Raw genomic sequence first — 19,556 nt, 5'->3', positions numbered from 1 at the left:
ATAACCGTCTAGTACTCCCTGTACTATAACAAAAACCAAAACCAAACTCATAACCACAACCCAAAACCACAACCCACTAATCATGTGAGAATCCAAGTCTTTCATTACCGCGAGCACGGCTGATACATCAGATTTTACACTATGCAGAGGTTGTCCAGCTTTCCCAACAGGTCGTGATTTCTATGTTGCCATGTTAGCTAGACACTTAACACACGCCAGTGGTGTATCGCCTGGAAAGTCACTTCAGAGCCGTTACAAAGTTTCATCTAGTATGTGTATGCCCGCTAGGTTTCACCGCCATCAAAAGTGATTTTCGCCCCACCCAGAAGCCCCCTTTTGCGCCTTGTAGTTTCCAGAAAGTTTTCAACCTTCCCTTCCACTACACATCTCATACCACTAACCAAATGGTTCTGGCCTTTGCCGTCCCCACACATCCACTCTTCCATTTGGTAGCACAAAAACTGGAATCCACTAATTAATAGGCCAGGCCTGTCCCATACCAGGTCTCGTGGTTGGTACGATATTTCTTGGGTTGTCGCTCCACAAATCGGTCCTTATTTATGCTACTTAAACAAACACTAACCCAACAACATAACCATAACAACCACCAAAATCACTTTGCTCAAGGCCTAAAGTTCCATGTTTTTAAACCATTAACATATTAACGACCATTGTTGCATAAGTTTATTAATCAAGTATATGACACTTCTCGACATCCCAAAAGCATGGCTAAGCAATCTACCCATCAAAGATACCTAACCATAAACCATCTAGATTCCAAGGGATGATAAAGAAAAATCTAGAGAAAACCCTAACATAGGTGACTACCCATCATATTAACAGACACTGCATGCAATTTTGTAAAACAAAACAGTTTAAATCATAGGTTCAAGATGACCAAGGACACTTGCCTTTTACCCAATGCTGCTCAGTGTTGTCGAAATCTTGGTCTTAAAGTACCTCGAACTGCTCCGAAACATTATCGACTAATCGCGAGAACTACCGACAAACAACACAAAGGAAAACACAAAGAACAACATATCAAACATCATTAAACCACTTTAGAAACACTATGGTTGGACAGGTAAGATTTTAGAAATATTTAGACTCAAGAATCACCTAAATAGCTGTTAAGATGAAAAGAGAATAGCTTTCGGAAGATAGATTAGACTGAAAAGAATATATTGATTTACCTAAACTATCTTCCTATAGGAAAAGGTTTTATTGCACAATCACTGCGTGAGGCTTGAAAACATCATTGCGCAAGATTCAAGAAGTATAGGGCAGACCAAACTTTGCTGACTAGGCTAAGGAGAATAACATGGTGCTGACTTGACATGCTATGGAAGTACCGTTTTAGATTAAAGAAGGGATATACTGAGATCTAGTCTCGACCACCTATGATGGATCAAAAGGGCCGAAGGTTACGTTTCTAGGTTAAGGAAACTACCGGTGACTCTATGTAGCGGTGGTGGTTCGGGTTTCGTCGAAGACAGCGATCGGGCGCGTGGCCACTGACATCGATGTTAGGCTTCTATGGCATTTCACTGAAACGTGGGAAGCATGGTGTAAAACACGGAAAGACTAACTCAACAATATGGTTGGTTTTGGAAGGGGTCATCCGAGGTAGCGGCAAAACAGCGATGACTGCTACTAGGTTTGGTGGTGACCGCAAACAGACGCAGCAACAAAGATGCTCACGTTCCAGGAGATTGGCTATGAAATTTGAGAAACTATTTGAATAGATATGTTCATATATCCCGAGAATACAATGCTACGATATAGGTTTTTGTAAATCATCCACTGAGAGGAAGAATGATCAGTGGAGATGCGATGGGTGACGGTTGTGACATGCTGTGGTTGGCAACCACGTTCTGATCGTGTCGCTGCACAAATAGGGATGGGCTCATAGGGTCACGTAGAAGACTCGATGGGACACGCAGTGACGTGGTTGGTGCATCCATACGGCTTTCAGATTGACGGAGAATGTGAATGCAAATCTATTGCACGTGCAGAATGCATCCAAAAACCGAACAGCGGGCATGTCAACTTTGATTCTGGTGGTTTGGCTACTCTACTGGCCAACCTGGTTAGTGAGGGCATGGGGAACATCATGGGACATGCTCTGGTGAAAGGGCATGGTGAACGGCGTACTAGTTGGTCGGGAACATCGATGCCAATTAGCTACAACCCGGCTGTCCACGACGGTGACGACCGTGGTGGTGTAGATCGGGCTTTGGCTGGGGCTAGGGCTTGGCTAGGGACTTAGTATGATACTAAAACAGTATTAAGGGAGGAGAAAAAGGGGTCCTCACCTTGCTTTGATGATCGAGGAAGGAGGATTCACGGAGAAGATGACGTAGCGCATCACGGGCGGCGGTGGCGACGGCTCCAACGAATGGCGACGCACGGACAGGGCAGCAGCGACGTCTAGGGCTTGGGGGCGTGGAATAGGGGTAGGAGAGGGCATGCAACTCCTATTTAATGGTTAGGGACCGTTGGTTGAGGTGGAGTACAAGCCGAACACGAATTGGATTCGAGTTCTAGTCAGTAACGGTTTTCTTTTTCGCAACTCTCTATTCTTAGGATGATATCTCCATCATCCGGATTCCAAATTGGACGTTTCTAGACTCTAAATTGTACTACTCAAAAAGATCTGCAACTTTGGTATTCATTGGAATGTCCGAAACGCCATCTTGATTTTAAAAAATACACCACAAGTTAAACTATTTGAACTCAGACTTATCTGTGCAATATTAATTTCGGGGCCATAACTCCTAGCTTCATTATCCAAATGAGGAGTTCCATAGTTCAAATCGAAGCTCTCGACGAGACCTACAACTTTGGTATTCAAAAGATTTGCATTTGAGGCCGTTTTGAACTCCGAAACTTAATAGGAATATGAGGCTATCCAGGACTCCGCGAAAAATTTGCAGATTTCGTGGATTCTTTATTGAGCCATCTAGAAGACTTAGCTAAGGGTTTGGACTTGAGCAAGATTGAGCCCAAAGACAATTTAGGTATATCTAGGGTTTAGAAAAGAAACGTTTGCAGAGAAATTTGAATAGGGTTTGAATTTGAATTGTACTTGGAGTGGATTTAATAGAAACGAAAAAATGAGGTTGAACAAGAATAGGAGTAGATAAGGAATTTGAATTTGGATTTGGGTAGAATTTAAGAAAGAGCAAAGATTGGCTTTAAATTAGAATTTGGGTAAGATTTGAATTGAACTGGAGAGGGATCAGGTATGATTAAGGATTGAATAGATGATAAATTCAATGATTTTGAATTCCAACCATTAAGATCCTTAACTAGCTTACTAAAGAGTTTTGTAAAACATTTTCAAAATCTTTCTCACTCAAAACACCAAAGAGAAAGAAAAAGAAAAGGAACTCTAATGCATTTACTTGGCTCCTAATAAAACTCAGCATGCAATCACTCAAAATAATAACCTATATCGATCGATTGATTAAGAAAATAGGTTTTAAACCTATGCTACTGGTGAAGCTATTCAATAATCTGGGAAAATTTTAAAAAGTTGTAAATTCTGAAAATCAAGGTGTTACAAATCGACCCCCTTAAACGAATCTCGCCCTCGAGATTTGGGCAGATCGGAAAACAGATAAGGGATCTTGATCTTCAAGTTTTCTTCTCGCTTTCCAAATTGCTTTTTCTTCTCAGTGTTAACCTCATTGCCCTGATATACTCTGCTCACTTTGCTTTTAACGGTTTTCGCATCTGCCTTGACAAATCTTGATTGATTACCCTGAGTATGTTGGATTTTCTCGAATATTCTATTCCTAGTATCTTCAACGGTTGTAGTTGTCTCTGATGTATTATTCTAACGTTTTTGACATGTGTCATATAGGACCATATACTTTGCTACACCACTCTTGTTTCCATACTACTGATAACAATTCTTGAGATCATGATACATCTTAGTGCTTTCTGATTCCTGAGAATTCCGTAGCTTTAGCACTCTTGATAAGTTTCTTTATTATTTTTTTAATGATCTTCTCATCTGTTGATTGACCTTGGCAGAACTTTTTATCCTTGCAGATTTAGTAAGGTATATCCTAATTCTGAGGAAAGAGTATTTATTCTTAGCAATCACTTGTGTGGTAGGAGTGCAGCTTCTAGGTACTATCCTTCCTTTAGCACACTTTATTACCTCATTACCTTTGCTGACTAGCCGTTTCCAATATATGTCTTTAGGTTCCAAAACCAAGAGATTAGCTAAGAAGACTACCCCTTAAAAAGGAGCAGACTTCTCTGACTTACATTTCCAGTTCTTGAGAAGTAGATAAACTTGTAGCTTTTGACATGGAATATATCACTCTTTTCTTTGGTGCCTACCGAGCTTCTTTGAGCTTGATGGGATCTCGTTGATCTTGGCTATCTTGAGCTACAACTTGAAAGTCATGACAGTCCGAATGTTGAACTGAGATCTTCATATGGGGTTTGGGGTTGATCCAATTCCGTGCGGGGTGCTTCATGGGACATCTTTTGACCTAGCATGTAGGTTCTCCAGAGTGGACACACACCTTCTTATCGTCAGGTACAAGGATCCTCAGGGGATATCGATTGGCATAGCGTCTTTCTTCTTCACATAAAAAACACACATTCCTTGTAGGGGTACTCTGCAAATATTCTCTCGACCTGTGAAACTTCCTGGTTGATAGAACAAAGTGCTTGTTCAGGAGTGGAACGTAGCCAAGAACTGTTGTTTGCTTGATGGTCTTCAAAGGATTTCTTCCTCTTCTTGATGTTGCCTTGCTTTCCACGCTTGTCTTCTGCACCCAGAGCTTTGATGATATGTAGCAGACTTTCTATATTCTGAGTCATGCCTTGAAGGATCTGAGTCTGTGTCTCCAAAAATTGCTCCTTGTTGAATTGAGGTGGCATCTACTGGATGTTGTTCTTATTGTTGTTGGTACCTTTACCAAGCTAATCTTTATTTGTGTTCACCATCTGATTGGGAATGAGGCAGAAGGTTGGGGCAAGAAGATAAGGGACTAAAAGGAGAAAACCTAGCTATACTATTAACTATAGAGATATATAAGGAATGTCGTTGTTATCAGATGCTAAAGCATCCCCCAAGGCACTCCAGCACTCAAACAGAAAAACCAAATCACACAAGGCACACAACACGAACACACACTACTAACAGCGCTCTAACGTTTACGAAGATTAGGGAAAATCCTCCTATGTCTCAAAAACTAAAATCGGCAATGGCGCGGAGGTAGATCTTCATGTCTTCAGTGTTGTGGTACATGAATCTTCCTTGTCGTGATGGATTTTCATCTTTATCATATAAATATTCACGCAAGGTAGGAGCACCAAGAGATATCTTTAAATGCATCCTTCTCGAACAGAGTAACTGGGATGGTTCAACAACTAATAGTTTGAAAGGAGGAGTGTTGGAAATTCATTTTTCTCAATAGATTCACATGGGTAAGTAGAGAGAGAAACTAAGAGGTCAAAAAAGTACGGGGATGTGTTTATCAAAATAGGCTTTTAAAATATGACATTATGGCACGACCATTCTATCTAGGCTTGCGTTCTATGGTCAGTATGGCTATGATACCACCTCTGTCACACCCAATTTTAACGGACAAAACGAGATGTGGCTTATGTGTATCCAGGATGTTCAACACATATAAGGACGTCACAGGTGAAGTAACAAAAGTAATACTTTTATTAAATAAACGTTAAACTCTTACAGCAATTGACATATACTATCTTCTATGAAGATATCTGCAGCGGAACAGAAGCACTAGTACCCAACAACACTACAGGCAACCGACCGGGAGACACGTGCCTAGAACGTCACAACCTCACCTTAATAATCTTCAACATCTTCACTCACCGAGCAGCAGCATATATGTCGCATGACATAGAGAAAATAGCAAGTGTGAGCACATGACGCGCTCAGCAAGTGTGAGAAAGATAATAATATGCAGGCTTATATCAAGAATAAGCTAACACATGGTATATTTACGTAAATGCGAGTAATGAAAATATATTTGGACTCAAAAAGCATTAAAAAATTATTAAGTGAATGTAACCCATACAGTGCAACACCCAGCATACAAGGTTCTCCACCTTGCATAACATAACCATCTAGTACTCCCTGTACTATAACCAAAACCACAATCAAACCCATAACCACAACCCATAACAACAACCCACTAATCATGTGAGGATGCAAGTCTCTCATAACCGCGAGTACGGCTGATATATCAGATTTTACACTCTGTAGAGGTTGTCCAGTTTTCCCCACAAGTCGTGATTTTCATGTTACCGTGTTAGCTAGACACTTAACACACGCCAGTGGTGTGTTGTCCAGAAAGTCACTTCAAAGCCGTTACAAAGTTTCATCCAGTATGTGCATGCCTGTCAGGTTTCACCACCGTCAAAAGTGGTTTTCGCCCCACCTAAAAGCTCCCTTTTGCGCATTGTAGTTTCCAGAAAGTTTTCACCCTTCCCTTCCACTACTCATCTCATATCACTAACCAAATGGTTCTGGCCTTTGCCGTCCCCACACATCCACTCTTCCGTTTGGCACGAACAAAAACTAGAATCCATTAATTAATAGGTCAGGCCTGTCCCATACCAGGTCTCGTGGTTTGTACGATATTTCTTAGGTTGCCGCTCCACTAACTGATCCTTATTTAGGTTACTCAAACAAACACTAAACCAATAACATAACCATGACAACCACCAAAACCACTTTGCTCAAGGCCTAAAGTTCCACGTTGCTAAACCATTAACACATTAACAACCATTGTTGCATAAGTTCATTAATCAAGTATATGACACTTCTCAACATCCCAAAAGTATGGCTAAGTAATCTACCCATCAAAGATACCTAAACATAAACCATCTATATTAGAAGGGATGATAAGGAAAAATCTAGGAAAAATCCTAACATAGGTGACTACCCATCATAATGACAAAACTGCATGCAATTTTGTAAAACAAAACAGTTTAAATCATAGGTTCAAGATGATCAAAGACACTTGCCTTTTACCCAATGTTGTTCAGTGTTATTGAAATCTTGGTCTTGAAGTCCCTCGAACTACTCCGGAACGTTATCGACTAATCGCGAGAACTACTAACAAACAAGATAAAGGAAAATACTAAAAACAACATACCAAACATTATTAAAATACTTTTAAAACATTATGGTTGGATAGATAAGATTTTAAAAATATTTAGACTCAAGTATCGCTTAAATAGGAGTTAAGATGAAAAGAGAACAATTTTCAGGAGATGGATTAGACTAAAAACGAAATACTAATTTACCGGAACTATCTTCCAATGGGAAAATGTTTTATTGCACAATCACTGCGTGAGGCTTGAAAATATCATTGCACAAGATTCAAGAAGTATAGGTCAAACCAGACTTCGGTGACTAGGCTAAGAAGAATGATGTGATGCTGACTTGGCATGATATGTAAGTACCATCTTGGATTAAAGAAGGTATACGCTGAGATCTAGTCTTGACCACCTATGATATATCAAAAAGGCCGAAGGTTGCGTTTCTAGGTTAAGAATACTATCGGTGACTCTATGTAGCGGTGGTGGTTCGAGTTTCGTCGAAGACAGCGATCGGGCGCGTGGCCACTGACATCGATGTCAGGCTTCTACGGCATTTCACTGAAACAAGGGAAGCATGGTGTAGAACGCGAAAAGACTAACTCAGCCGGTTGGTTTTGGAAGGGGTCAAACGAGGTAGCAGCAAAACAACGATGACTGCTGCTAGGTTTGGTGGTGACCGCGAACAGACGCAGCAACGAAGATACTCGCGTTCCAAGAGATTGGTCATGAAATTTGAGAAACTGTTTGAATAGAGATGTTCATATATCTTGGGAACACAATGCTACGACATGGGTTTTGGTAGATCATCCACTGAGAGGAAGAATGATCAGGGGAGATGAGATGGGTCACGGTTGTGATATGCTGTGGTTAGCAACCACGTTCCGGTCATGTCGCTGCACAAACGGGGATGGGCTCATAGGGTCACATAGAAGACTCGTTGGGACACGTCGTGACGCGGTTGGTGCATCCAAACGACTTTCGGATTGACAGGGAACGTGAATGCAAATCCAGTGCGCGGGCAGAACGCGTCCAGAAACCGAACAGCGGCATGTCAACCTTGATTCCGGTGCTTTGGCTGCTCTACTGGCCGAGCTGGTTGGTGAGGGCCTAGGGAACATCATGGGACATGCGTTGGCAAAAGGGCATGGCGAACGGTGCACTAGTTGGCCGGAAACGTCGATGCCAATCGGCTACAGCGCGGCTATCCACGACAGCGATGACCGTGGCGGTGTAAATCAGGCTTTGGCCGGGGCTAGGGCTTGGCTAGGGGCTTACTATGATGCTAAAATAGTATTAAGGGAGGAGAAGAAGAGGTCCTCAAGTTGCTTTGATGGTCGAGGAAGGAGGATTCACGGAGAAGATGACGTAGCGCGTCACGGGCGGTGGCGGTGCACGGACAGGGCAGCAGCGACGTCCAGGGCTTGGGGACATGGAATAGAGGTAGGGGAGGGCGTGCAAATCCTATTTATAGGGTTAGGGGCGGCTGGTTGAGGTGGAGTCAAAGCCAAACACGAATCGGATTCGAGTTCGAGTCGGTTACAGTTTCCTTTTTCGTAGCTCTCTATTCTGAGGACGATATCTCCATCGTCCGAACTCCAAATTGGACTTTTTTGGACTCTAAATTGTACTAATCAAAAAGATCTACAACTTTGGTACTCACTAGAATGTCTGAAAATGGCATATTGATTTTGAAAAATTCACCACAATATAAACTATTTGAACTCAGATTTATCTACGCAGCACTGATTTCGGGGCATAACTCCTAGCTCCATTATCCAAATGAGGACTTCTATATGTTCAAATCAAAGCTCTCGACGAGACCTACACCTTTGGTATTGTCAAGATTTGCAGTTGAGGCTGTTTTGAACTCCGAAACTTCATGGAAATATGAGGCGATCCAGGACTCCGTAAAAATTTGCAGATTTCGTGGATCTTTTATTGGGCCATCTAGAAGACTTGGCTAAGGGTTTGTACTTGAGCAAGATTGAGCTCAAAGACACTTAAGGTATTTCTAGGGTTTAGAAAAAAACTTTTGTAGAGAAATTTGAATAGGGTTTGAATTTGAATTGAGCTTGGAGTAAATTTAAGAGAAACGAAAAATGAGGTTGAACTAGAATAGGAGTAGATAAGGAATTTGAATTTGAATTTGGATAGAATTTGAGAAAGAGCAGAGATTGGCTTTAAACAAGGATTTGGATAAGATTTGAATTGAACTGGAGAGGAATCAGGTATGATCAAGGATTGAATAAATAATGAATTCAAAGATTTTAAATTCCAACCGTTAAGATCCTTAATTAGCTTACTATATAGTTTTGTAAAACATTTTCAAGCTTACTACAGAGTTTTGTAAAACCTTTTCAAAATCTTTTTCACTCAAAACACCAAAGAGAAATAAAAAGAAAAAGAACTCTAATACATTTACCTAGCTCCTAACAAAACTCAGCATGCAATACACATAAAATAATAACCTATATTGATTGATTGATTAAGAAAATAGGTTTTAAACCTATGTTACTAGTGAAGCTATTTAATAATCTTGAAAATTTTAAAAAATTGTAAATTCTAAAAATCAGGGTGTTACACCCTATCATGGTTATCTCATACGAAAAGACTCTAACATCTCCAGTGAAGAGGTGGTTATGTCCTCCAAAGTAAATGTATCATCCGCTCAGGAATCTCCAGTGAAGGGCAATCTCACAAAAGAGACCGACAAAGCATTAAGTACCCCTTTGTTGGATTTCTTATCTACACCAGATGTTCATGAGAAATATGAGAATGGCAAGACATATCTACCATTGTTTTAACTCCAAGAAGGTTCATGGGAGATGAGGAGATTCCACGAATAGTATATGAGGGCATGTCACGCGGGGTTCTCGATAATCACTGCTAATATCCCCACTAATGTTTTTCTAAGCGGTGACTCCTATCACCTGGTGGATTTTAGGGACATACACGCTTTGTTTCGTCACGAAAAACTCGATATCAATCTCATAAGCGTGTGGTGCCTGTAAGTGCCTACAATCTACCACTATGTTCATATATCTACCAATATATGCTATAAAAGCTAATAACTAGTGACTTGTTCTGTAGTATGTAATTTAACGATATGAAAAAGTTGAAGTTACCGGTCAGATTCATTGATCCACAATGAATTTCTCAGCCCAACTTAGTCATAAAGTTGAGGAATGATGCCCCTGAGATTAAGGGGAAGATTAACAAGGAGAAAGTAAGGGTCATAAGATAAATGACCAAATCACGCAGGCTTGATATGTCAACCTGCATAGGAAAGGCTATGCTAGAAATGCAAGACAAGGACTACGTCATGGCTTCCTGCAACTTTAAGTAAGTTTGATACGTCTAGAACCTAACATAAGTATTTAACTTAATTGGTCGATCAAGAATCTAACATAAGTATTCATGTAGCGATCACTTTATTTGTATAATGTTGATATCGAAGCAGAGCAGAATCGTGATCCTTGACTGAACCGATCTCCAACCATCATCCTACCAAGATCTCATCGACGTTATATAGAGGTAAAAAAAATTCCCATACATAAAATTCTTATAAATGATTTATGAATTGATAATTACTTATTGGCATTCGAATAGGACCTACAAGTAATATGTAATGAAAGGTGGGATACACGATACGACCAATCTGGATACGATGACAGTTCGTACACACTTTCTGGTAATAATACACCTCTAATACTTGTATCTCACTATTTATGATGAAGAGTCTTATTGAACTAACGACGTTGCATTTTTATTTAAAATGCCACAAGCAAGATTTCTATATCGTTCTTTGTGGATACTATATTTGCCAGTTTCTTACGGTAAAGTGAAGGTACAAACGAACCCCGATGACGTAAGTTATTATTGCGCCTGCACATTTTTATTTTGTTATGTTTCCGTTGTCATTAGTGTTTTAACTCTTTTAGTTGTGTTTTTATTTCAGGCACGGATGATCGAATGTACCCATACCTTGCTCAAAGATGATGATATACAAAACATCCAACATAACATGTGGTAGTTCATCATGCACGAAGTTATTCACAAGAGTGACAGATTTTTTGACCTCGGAGGTGAATTGGCTAGCCACCTGAGGCTTTGTGAGTGCGAGAGGAAAGACTTTTAGCAATGTTAGTTGAGTTATTGTGGTACTTATGTTGAATATTGGATTGTAATATATATTATCTGCTGATGTAAATATTGTGTATATCTGCTGTGTAGAAAATATGTGTTTAAATGTTGTTAAAATTTGTGATGTTAATCTATTTTGAAAATCTATGTTGAAATCTAGACAAAATAAAATATATGAATATTATGAATTTAGAATGTTATACATACCATAGGTGGGTCCTTATATCACCCGTTTGTAGTAGTCTATCTAACTACAGGCGGATGATAAAGTACACCGTTTGTAGAAATAGGTTTTCATATGGGGTTCTCTTAAGGAACCATCTGTGGAAATAGGTTTCCACAGGTGGTCTATTTTGCGTCTGTGAAAATCGTCTATTTTCACAGGCCATTGATCACAAACGGGTGCGCTAAATGCCCGTGACAATGAGTTACGAACCGCCTATATAAATTATCTATTTTCACAGATCTTTGATCACAAACGGGTGTGCTAAACACCTATAAAAACGGATCATAAATCGTCTTAAAAATAGTTTCTTTAGTAAAACACTAATCTCTACCCCATCTGTTAAGGCATTGAGCCAGCAGTAGACCAAACGCATCGTTTACATCAGGCGCCATCACTCACGCACGACGACGACCAGCTGCTTGCCGACGTTGCGCCTAGTGAAGAGCCCAGTGGGTGCCACCGGTGCCTTCTCTAGCCCATCAACAACATCCTCGACGTAGCTGATCTTCCCCTCCTTAAGGTACCCCACCATCTCTTCCTAGAACTTGCGGTACCCGTCGTAGTAGTCGGAGACCATAAACCCCTCCATGTGCATGCGCTTGGACACCAGTCAAAAGAGGCTGCACACCCCTTCCGTTTGCTCTAGGTTGCACTGCAAGATCATTAGGACAGCAGCAGACCCAACCCAGAAATTGAACAGAACCCTACTAGCTATAGTAATACTAGAGCTAAGTAAAAATAAGAAGTGCTCCACTTCTATAATGCTAGATCCGCCCTCTTACCCAGCGACCCGGCTGTAGACAGGCATGTTGAGCAGCACCGCATCCAGCATCGTACCGCCCACGTTCTCAAAGTAGATGTCGACACATGGGTGGGGTTTGGCAGACGCTGCAGCACAGCTGTCTTGGGACCGTAGCGTGTTTTGCATTGCACAGGAAGGCAGCGTTGTTGCGTGGATGGAAAACGTGGAGAAGGCCACTGAACAGACTGGAACAACACAAGATTCTTCTAGATATCGTTTCTTGGTTGGCACCTGTTCTTATGCATCTCAATCGATTCTTGGTGGCACCTGTTCCTCCCAGACAATTTCCCTCCTCTTATTTTTTTTTTCCCTAAATGAGGATGGCTTCAGTGCAAATTCTTCATTTTTCTCATCAACGGTAGTCGTATTATTAATGAACATGGCGAATTAAACAATCAAAAGGAATTTCATCTGTCCCATATAGAATGCGTAATCCAAAGGTGAGTAACAGATCAAAGGAATGGCATCAATACACAAAATATATAGCTGGTTTGGAGAAGGGAAAATGTCCATCCAACAAGTTCCGCTATAATTTAGAGATTTGCTAGATCTGAGCGGACTTAAATCTCACAAAACCTATAGAAGAGTTAGGTTTAGCAGAGGGGTGAGAGCCGGGGTTGATCTGAACCGTGTCACAGCCCGTCTTAATTATTGGTACCACAACTGCCAGGAATTTTCTTATTTTTATATTTTTTAAATTAAAAAATTATAAAAAATAGATCGCCGTTTTTAAAAATCGCACATCTGGCGGCAAGGACATGTCGCCTTTCCATTGCTCTAAAAAAAATGTTATGTTCCAATAATCTTAAAATTCAAAACACTATCAAAATTGTTATAATTTTTTTTGAAAATATTTGGTGGTGTAGAAGATATTATGATCTAACACTCCAAAAATTTTCAAATAAAAATATGATGGATGCAATGAGAAATTTATCTTTTTTGTTTTTTATTATATAAGTAATTGTTAAAAAAATTTAGAGAGCTACTTTATAGCATCCTCTCCACCATACATTGTTTTCAAAAAAATTCATGACTATTTCTATTGTGTTTTAATTTTTGAAGTATTAGAATGTTATATTTTTATTTTTTAACTTGTCACTCGTCATAATGGCGATAGGCACATGTTGTCTTTTCAACAAACGATATTAGTCTAGATGTGTAATATTTTAAAACGGCCATCTTATTTTATAATTTTTTATTTAAGAAATATATATATATATATATAAGTTCCTACTATCAGCGCAGCTGAGCCTCGACGTGAGCTCCGTCGACGCAAGCCGAACCCCCAATACAGCCCAACAGAATGGCTGGTAGGAAAGTAGCTCACGTTTGTGACGAGTGAAGATGAATAGTTGAGAGGTAGAGAGGTGTATTCCTTTTTAATTCTAATCCCAATCTCAATTGTCCCTTCCCAGTCTAAAATCGATCGTTCTTCCTCAAGTGTGTGACAAACCGTTGAATCTTTTATCCAAAGAATCGGAATAGGTCACTTTGAGATTAGCAGATTCTAAGTCGCAGATGACTTTCACGCGAGTTACTTTTAATTGTAAAAAAGAAATTCCAGGTTTCATTATCAACATGAACTGTGTACAACCCAGAGGTTGATGAAACTACGAAATTGACAGGCGACACGAGATTGAAACCTTTCACATCCGTTACTTGTACGGAAAAAAAATCTGAAACTAAGAGTTTGTTTCAGATTATTTTTGGTTTCTGTCAGAAGTCCAAAAGTTAGAAGGTAAAATAAATATGTTTGCTGAAAAGTGGTTTGTTACGAGAAAATGAATTAGAAGCTGAGAATCTAGTTGAAAGTATTTTTTTTAGAAGTATTTATGCTGAGAAATTAAAAATTTATTATAAAATTCAACAACTAAAATCCAAAAATAGTTTTTCAAGAAAAGCAAAAACACAGCATTTTAAGAAGCCAAAAATAGAAAACGTCCATGTGAACTCTTGGACGTTTAAGCAGCAGAGACGTCCGCGCACACCAAACACGTTATTTATCAGCAGATAGATACTCTGCGCTCACCAAACACGTGGATTGCCAGCACTCACTCCGTCGCGATAGCCACCAGCTGCTTGCCGACATTGCGCCCGTAGAAGAGCCCGATGAGCGCTGCCGGCGCCTTCTCGAGCCCCTCCACAACGTCCTCCACGTAGGCGATCTTCCGCTCCTTCAGGTGCCCCACCATCTCCTCCTCGAACTTGCGGTACTGGCCGAAGTAGTCGAAGACCATGAACCCCTCCATGCGCACGCGCTTGGCGACGAGCTGGAACAGGTTGCGCTGGCCCTCCGGCTGCTCCTGGTTGTACTCTGAGATCATCCCGCACATGGGGATCCGCCCGTGGTTGCGCATGTTGAGCAGCACGGCGTCCAGCGTCGGGCCGCCCACGTTCTCGAAGTAGATGTCGATGCCATGGGGGAAGTACCTGAGCAACGAGCAGCACAGCAGCAAGGTTGTGAAATTCAGCTGCGTTTGGAGAATGACAGTTCGTATTGTTGATATTCATCTTTAGGTTGGACAGAACGGGATGCGAATCACAAACCTCTTCAAGGCGCCATTCAGGTCCTGCTCCTTCTTGTAGTTGAAAGCTTCGTCGAAGCCGAACTTGGTTTTCAGAAGGCTGACCTGGAGAAGGCATAAGTTTTCATATAATTCATCGGTTAGGTAGTTTTCCCTGACCAGCACTTTATTCATTTAGTGCTAGTTAAGAAAAAATTAACAGATGATGTAGTAGTTACAATTGGACTGAATGATCTACCAGTGATTAGGACATCAAATAAATGAGACGACAGTTACAGTAGGCAGAAGATGAGCTTCAGAAAAATAGTAGTACATGAACTAGAGAACAAAAAATCGTTAGAAGAAGGCAAAGGGAGATGAGTAACCTTCTGGTCAGAACCAGCACTGCCAACCACGTAGCAACCCGTGAGCTTAGCAAGCTGCCCAACAATCTGACCAACGGCACCCGACGCCGCTGAGACGAAGACATAATCGCCTTTCTTAGGCTTGCCCACATCAAAAAATCCAGCCCAAGCAGTAATGCCCGTCATGCCTGGATGATGGAGATTGTAGCGTAGTTAGAAAACAAATTTGTACCGTGTAAGAATGACGGATTTAAGAGTTTTTTGTTTTCAGGGGAACTAGGTAAGATTTTTTTTTTCAGTAGAAGCCAATGAAAAAACAACTCAAAACATTCTTTTTTCTGAGTGGAAAGAAGAAAAAGACATTGTTTATTGTGAAGGAAGGTTTTGAGGGATTGGCATTTTGGTTACAAGAAATGAAGTGCTAATATTCTACTAACAAAGAACTCACCAAGAACACCTGTGTAGTACGACAGAGGCAATTCAGGATGATTGATCTTGAAGAAAGACTCTGGGTTAGGTATGAGAGTGTACTCCTCCCACCCGGTGATCCCCCACACAAGATCGCCGACCTTAAAATCCGGGTGCCCAGATGCTACCACCCTGCTCACGCCAAAGTTAACCAAAACCTGCAAGGTTTGTACAGGGGTATAGCAGAGCTGTAAGGTCCCCAGATTGAAAAAATAGCGGTAAATGGAAGAAAATGGGACCCAGATCCAGTGCACAAGCTGAACAGAGTACAGTAAACTTCACTGTTCAGAAGAATAAACCACGCAGCAACTTATGCTTTGTCCAACACTTGCTGTTGCACAGTACACTGAATTCTTCATTTTCACCCGAATTGTAAATCAAGGCATAGGTTGGCACACTCGAATTTGACAATAGTCCAATTCCATCGTTCAGCTATGGTGAACTTACCTTGTCCGAGATCAACAAGATTCAATTTCAGATGCCATATTTGACCATATCTAGTACTTCTGGGCAAATTCACCTTGTCGGAAATCAACAAGATTCAATCTCATACGCCAGATTTAACCATATCTAGTACTTCCCGTCGAAGTTAATAACTATAGCGCATTTTGGATGAAGAGGAAAACATAGTTGAACCTAGGAGTGACATGGTTCTTTTATCCCTTAGAATAGAAAACCACATGAATTTGAAAGAGGTCTATTCCAATTTTTGGCCACAACATAGGAATTATTTGACATGGTCTAAATCTAATGCAGTCTTGGGCGTAAGAAAGCATTCCATTGTAGAGGTATAAATTGGTGAACCTAAAGGTACTCACCGAATCTTTTTGTATTATTTTTCTAAAACAATGACTCAATTTGAGAAAAGTAGTATTATTGGTTGAACTAAAAAGTATCGGTAGATACCCTTAGGTTAATTAATTTGCACCCTACTCCATTGAAATTGGATCCTTTGATAATCCTACAACCCAAAGAGACCTTGTGTTCTACTCTGCTCCCCGTAAGACAAAGCTTAATTCTTCAAAATCTAAGCGCAATCGATCGATGCGTGTCAACTAGAAAAGATACTGCAAACACAGATGGCACCATGGACAGAGTCAAATACTACAAATATATAAAGACCTCAACACAGATGACCAGCAAGAATAAACAAAAAGATTCGATTTTTTTATACAACAACAACGCGCTGGACTATTTGATTGCTATTTGTAAATTAGTGGTTACCTCCCCCGGGACGAAGTCGGGGACGTAGCTGGGCGTCTCGTGCTTGGTCATGCGGTTGCGCATGTAGGGGTCGCACGACACGTAGAGGTTCTTGAGCACCACGGCCGCCGACCCGGGCGGCACGGCCAGCCGCGCGGTGCCGGAGACCACCTCCATGTCGTCCTCCGTGGGGAACCCCGTCACGTAGCGCTTCAGGATCACCCGCCGGTTCGGCACTTCCTCCCCGTGCGCCACCGACGCCATGGCTCTCTCTCCCTGGTCTCCTTGTCTTGTGCGACGGATGGGTGAACGAGTGGGGTTTGGACTGGAGTCGACGAGCGCCCCCGTCCAGTCGACAATGCCTTGTGGTGGTGGTTGTCGCGTCTCCCCCCGGGCCTGCCCCTCGGATGGGTGCGAGTGTGGCCGTGTGGCTGAGCAACGATTTCCTTTGCTGGTACCAGTCCTAAAATATTTTGAATCCAAGTGGGTGATTGTTGAAGAATGAATAAGTTTAAGCTGTTAGCACTACCGTTTGCAGGATCTTGTTAGTGCCTAGATTGTAGGATCACGGGTGGTAGCGCGTGTGTTTTAGCGCTTACTGTTATCGTCCAGTAACTGAACTCTCTGTAGAAATGAAAACAGACTCCCGCACTGGTTTGGTGTGTGGAATTGATCCATTCGTTTATCATTAGTTTCAACACGGCATCAGAGCCAATGTCCAACAATAACTCCAGTTCGAGTATCTCCACCACCATGATCAACTCCACCTCCACTGGCATTCTTCCCACGGTTTGTTCGGTCAGCTCGTCACCATCAAACTGAACCATGACAATCATCTTCTCTGGAAGGCTCAAATGCTACCCTTCCTACGAAGTCAGCAGCTGCTGGGGCTCATCGAAGGCTCCTCCGATGTACCTTCCAGGATGATCTCTGTTAGGGATGGAAACGGATTGATACGTATGGAATCGAATTCGGATAATATGATTTATCATATTTTAATTCGAATACGAATACGGATCCGGATATCCTCAAATATGAATACGAATCGGATAGTTCGAATACGAATCCACATTCGGATATCTACTCGATCTTCAAAATTCAGGTCGGAAATTTAAATTTTTGAAAAATTTGACTGAAATTTGATAAAATTCGATTGAAATTTGTTCTAATTTGATTGGGCCGGAATTTTAGAAATTTTGTTCAAAATTCATGTTGGAAATTTAAATTTTTGATCAAATTTGACTGAAATTTGTTCCAATTTGATTGGGTTGGAATTTCGTTCATATCTGAAATTTCTAAAACTTTAGCAAAATTTGGTTCTTTGGTTGGCGGATACGGATACGAATCGGATATATCTCGAATTCGGAGATCCACATTTGAATCCGAATCTCGAAAACGAATTCGGATATATCCATTTTAGTATCCATTTCAGAAACAAATATGGATACGGATATCCATATTCGTACTTTAACGGATACGGAATCGGATAATTCGGATTTCCTGCCATCCATTTCCACCCCTAATCTCTGTCACCAAAGGGGCTAGTGAAAACGCCAGGACCTCACTCAGGCCAAATCCGGCGTACCAAGCATGGATCCTCCAAGACCAAGCGGTGCTCAGTGTACTTCTGTCATCCCTATCCTCTGAAATTTTATCACAAGTGTTGTTCTTATCTGCATCCCATGAAGTGTGGATTGCGCTAGAGCGCATGTTTGCATCCCAATCCCAAGCAAAAATTATACAGATCCGGCGTCAAGTGGTATCGATACAAAAGAAGGATCAATCAATGTCTGATTACTATCATAAGGTGAAAGAACTTGTTGATTCTCTAGCTGCTGCTAGCCAACCTCTGCAAGATGATGAAGTTCTTTCATACCTCTTCACTGGGCTTGACTCTGAGTACGATCCCATTGTGACCTACCTCACAACCAGATCGGATCCACTCAGCCTCGACCGAAATTTATGCTCATCTTCTCACCTTTGAGATGCGGCTAGAGCATAACTCTAGGATGCCAATTGGCTCCTCGATGAATTCTGCTACACGCGACAGAGGAGAAGGTGGACGCTGAGGTTGTGGCCGTGGCTGCAGTGACGGTCATGAACGCTAAGGCCACAATTCTTCTGCCTCCAACAACAACAGCATCAGCTCTGGTAGCAAAGCCTACATGTCAAGTCTATGGTAAGATTGGCCCCACTGCTCTCAAATGTTGGTATAGGTTTGATCATTCTTACCATCCTGAAGACAAGAGAGCAACAAGTTCATCGGTGACCATGCTGGCCTACAACCTTGACACCATCTGGTACACCGATACCGGGGCAACTGATCACATCACAAATGATCTGGACCGACTGACAATCCATGAAAGGTATAATGGAAAAGATTAGGTCCATGCAACAAATAGGGGAGGTATGATCATCTCCCACATTGGTCATTCTAAGATTAATACCCCTCATCGCGATCTCTATCTGAATGATATTCTACATGTACCACATGCCACTAAAAACCTTCTATCTGTTCATCGCTTTAGTACTGACAATGATGTTCTTTTTGAATTCCGTCCCAACTATTATCTTGTGAAGGATCGAGCCACGAGAAAGACTCTTCTTCACAGCCAATGTAGAGGAGGACTCTACTCACTTCCACCTGGTTGCCGTGCCTTGTCTGGATGCACCTTTCTCAGTACTGCTGTCACACCAGAACAATGGCATTGTCGACTGGGCCATCCATCCACTTCAATTGT

General features: G+C 41.3%; 1 protein-coding gene and 1 non-coding gene across 2 annotated transcripts; one reads left to right on the top strand and one right to left on the bottom strand.

The window, feature by feature from the left end:
* Positions 1 to 14,104: 14,104 nt before the first annotated feature.
* LOC133904881 (2-alkenal reductase (NADP(+)-dependent)-like) lies at positions 14,105 to 17,349 on the bottom strand. The gene is made up of 5 exons (XM_062346509.1): positions 16,837 to 17,349; positions 15,593 to 15,770; positions 15,166 to 15,332; positions 14,823 to 14,905; positions 14,105 to 14,705 (listed from the first exon to the last, which is right to left on the bottom strand). Exons 1-5 carry the CDS (start codon positions 17,077 to 17,079, stop codon positions 14,327 to 14,329), a joined length of 1,050 nt encoding a protein of 349 aa, XP_062202493.1. The 5' UTR covers positions 17,080 to 17,349; the 3' UTR covers positions 14,105 to 14,326.
* Positions 17,350 to 18,661: 1,312 nt separating this feature from the next.
* LOC133905614 (small nucleolar RNA Z247) lies at positions 18,662 to 18,801 on the top strand. The gene has a single exon (XR_009907665.1). It is a non-coding gene; the product is annotated as a small nucleolar RNA Z247 (small nucleolar RNA).
* The last annotated feature ends 755 nt before the right edge of the window (positions 18,802 to 19,556 follow it).

This window comes from Phragmites australis, chromosome 22, assembly GCF_958298935.1.
Source record: "Phragmites australis chromosome 22, lpPhrAust1.1, whole genome shotgun sequence".
NCBI lineage: Eukaryota > Viridiplantae > Streptophyta > Magnoliopsida > Poales > Poaceae > Phragmites > Phragmites australis.
Note: the sequence above shows the minus strand (reverse complement) of the source record. Positions and strands in the feature narration are given on the sequence as shown.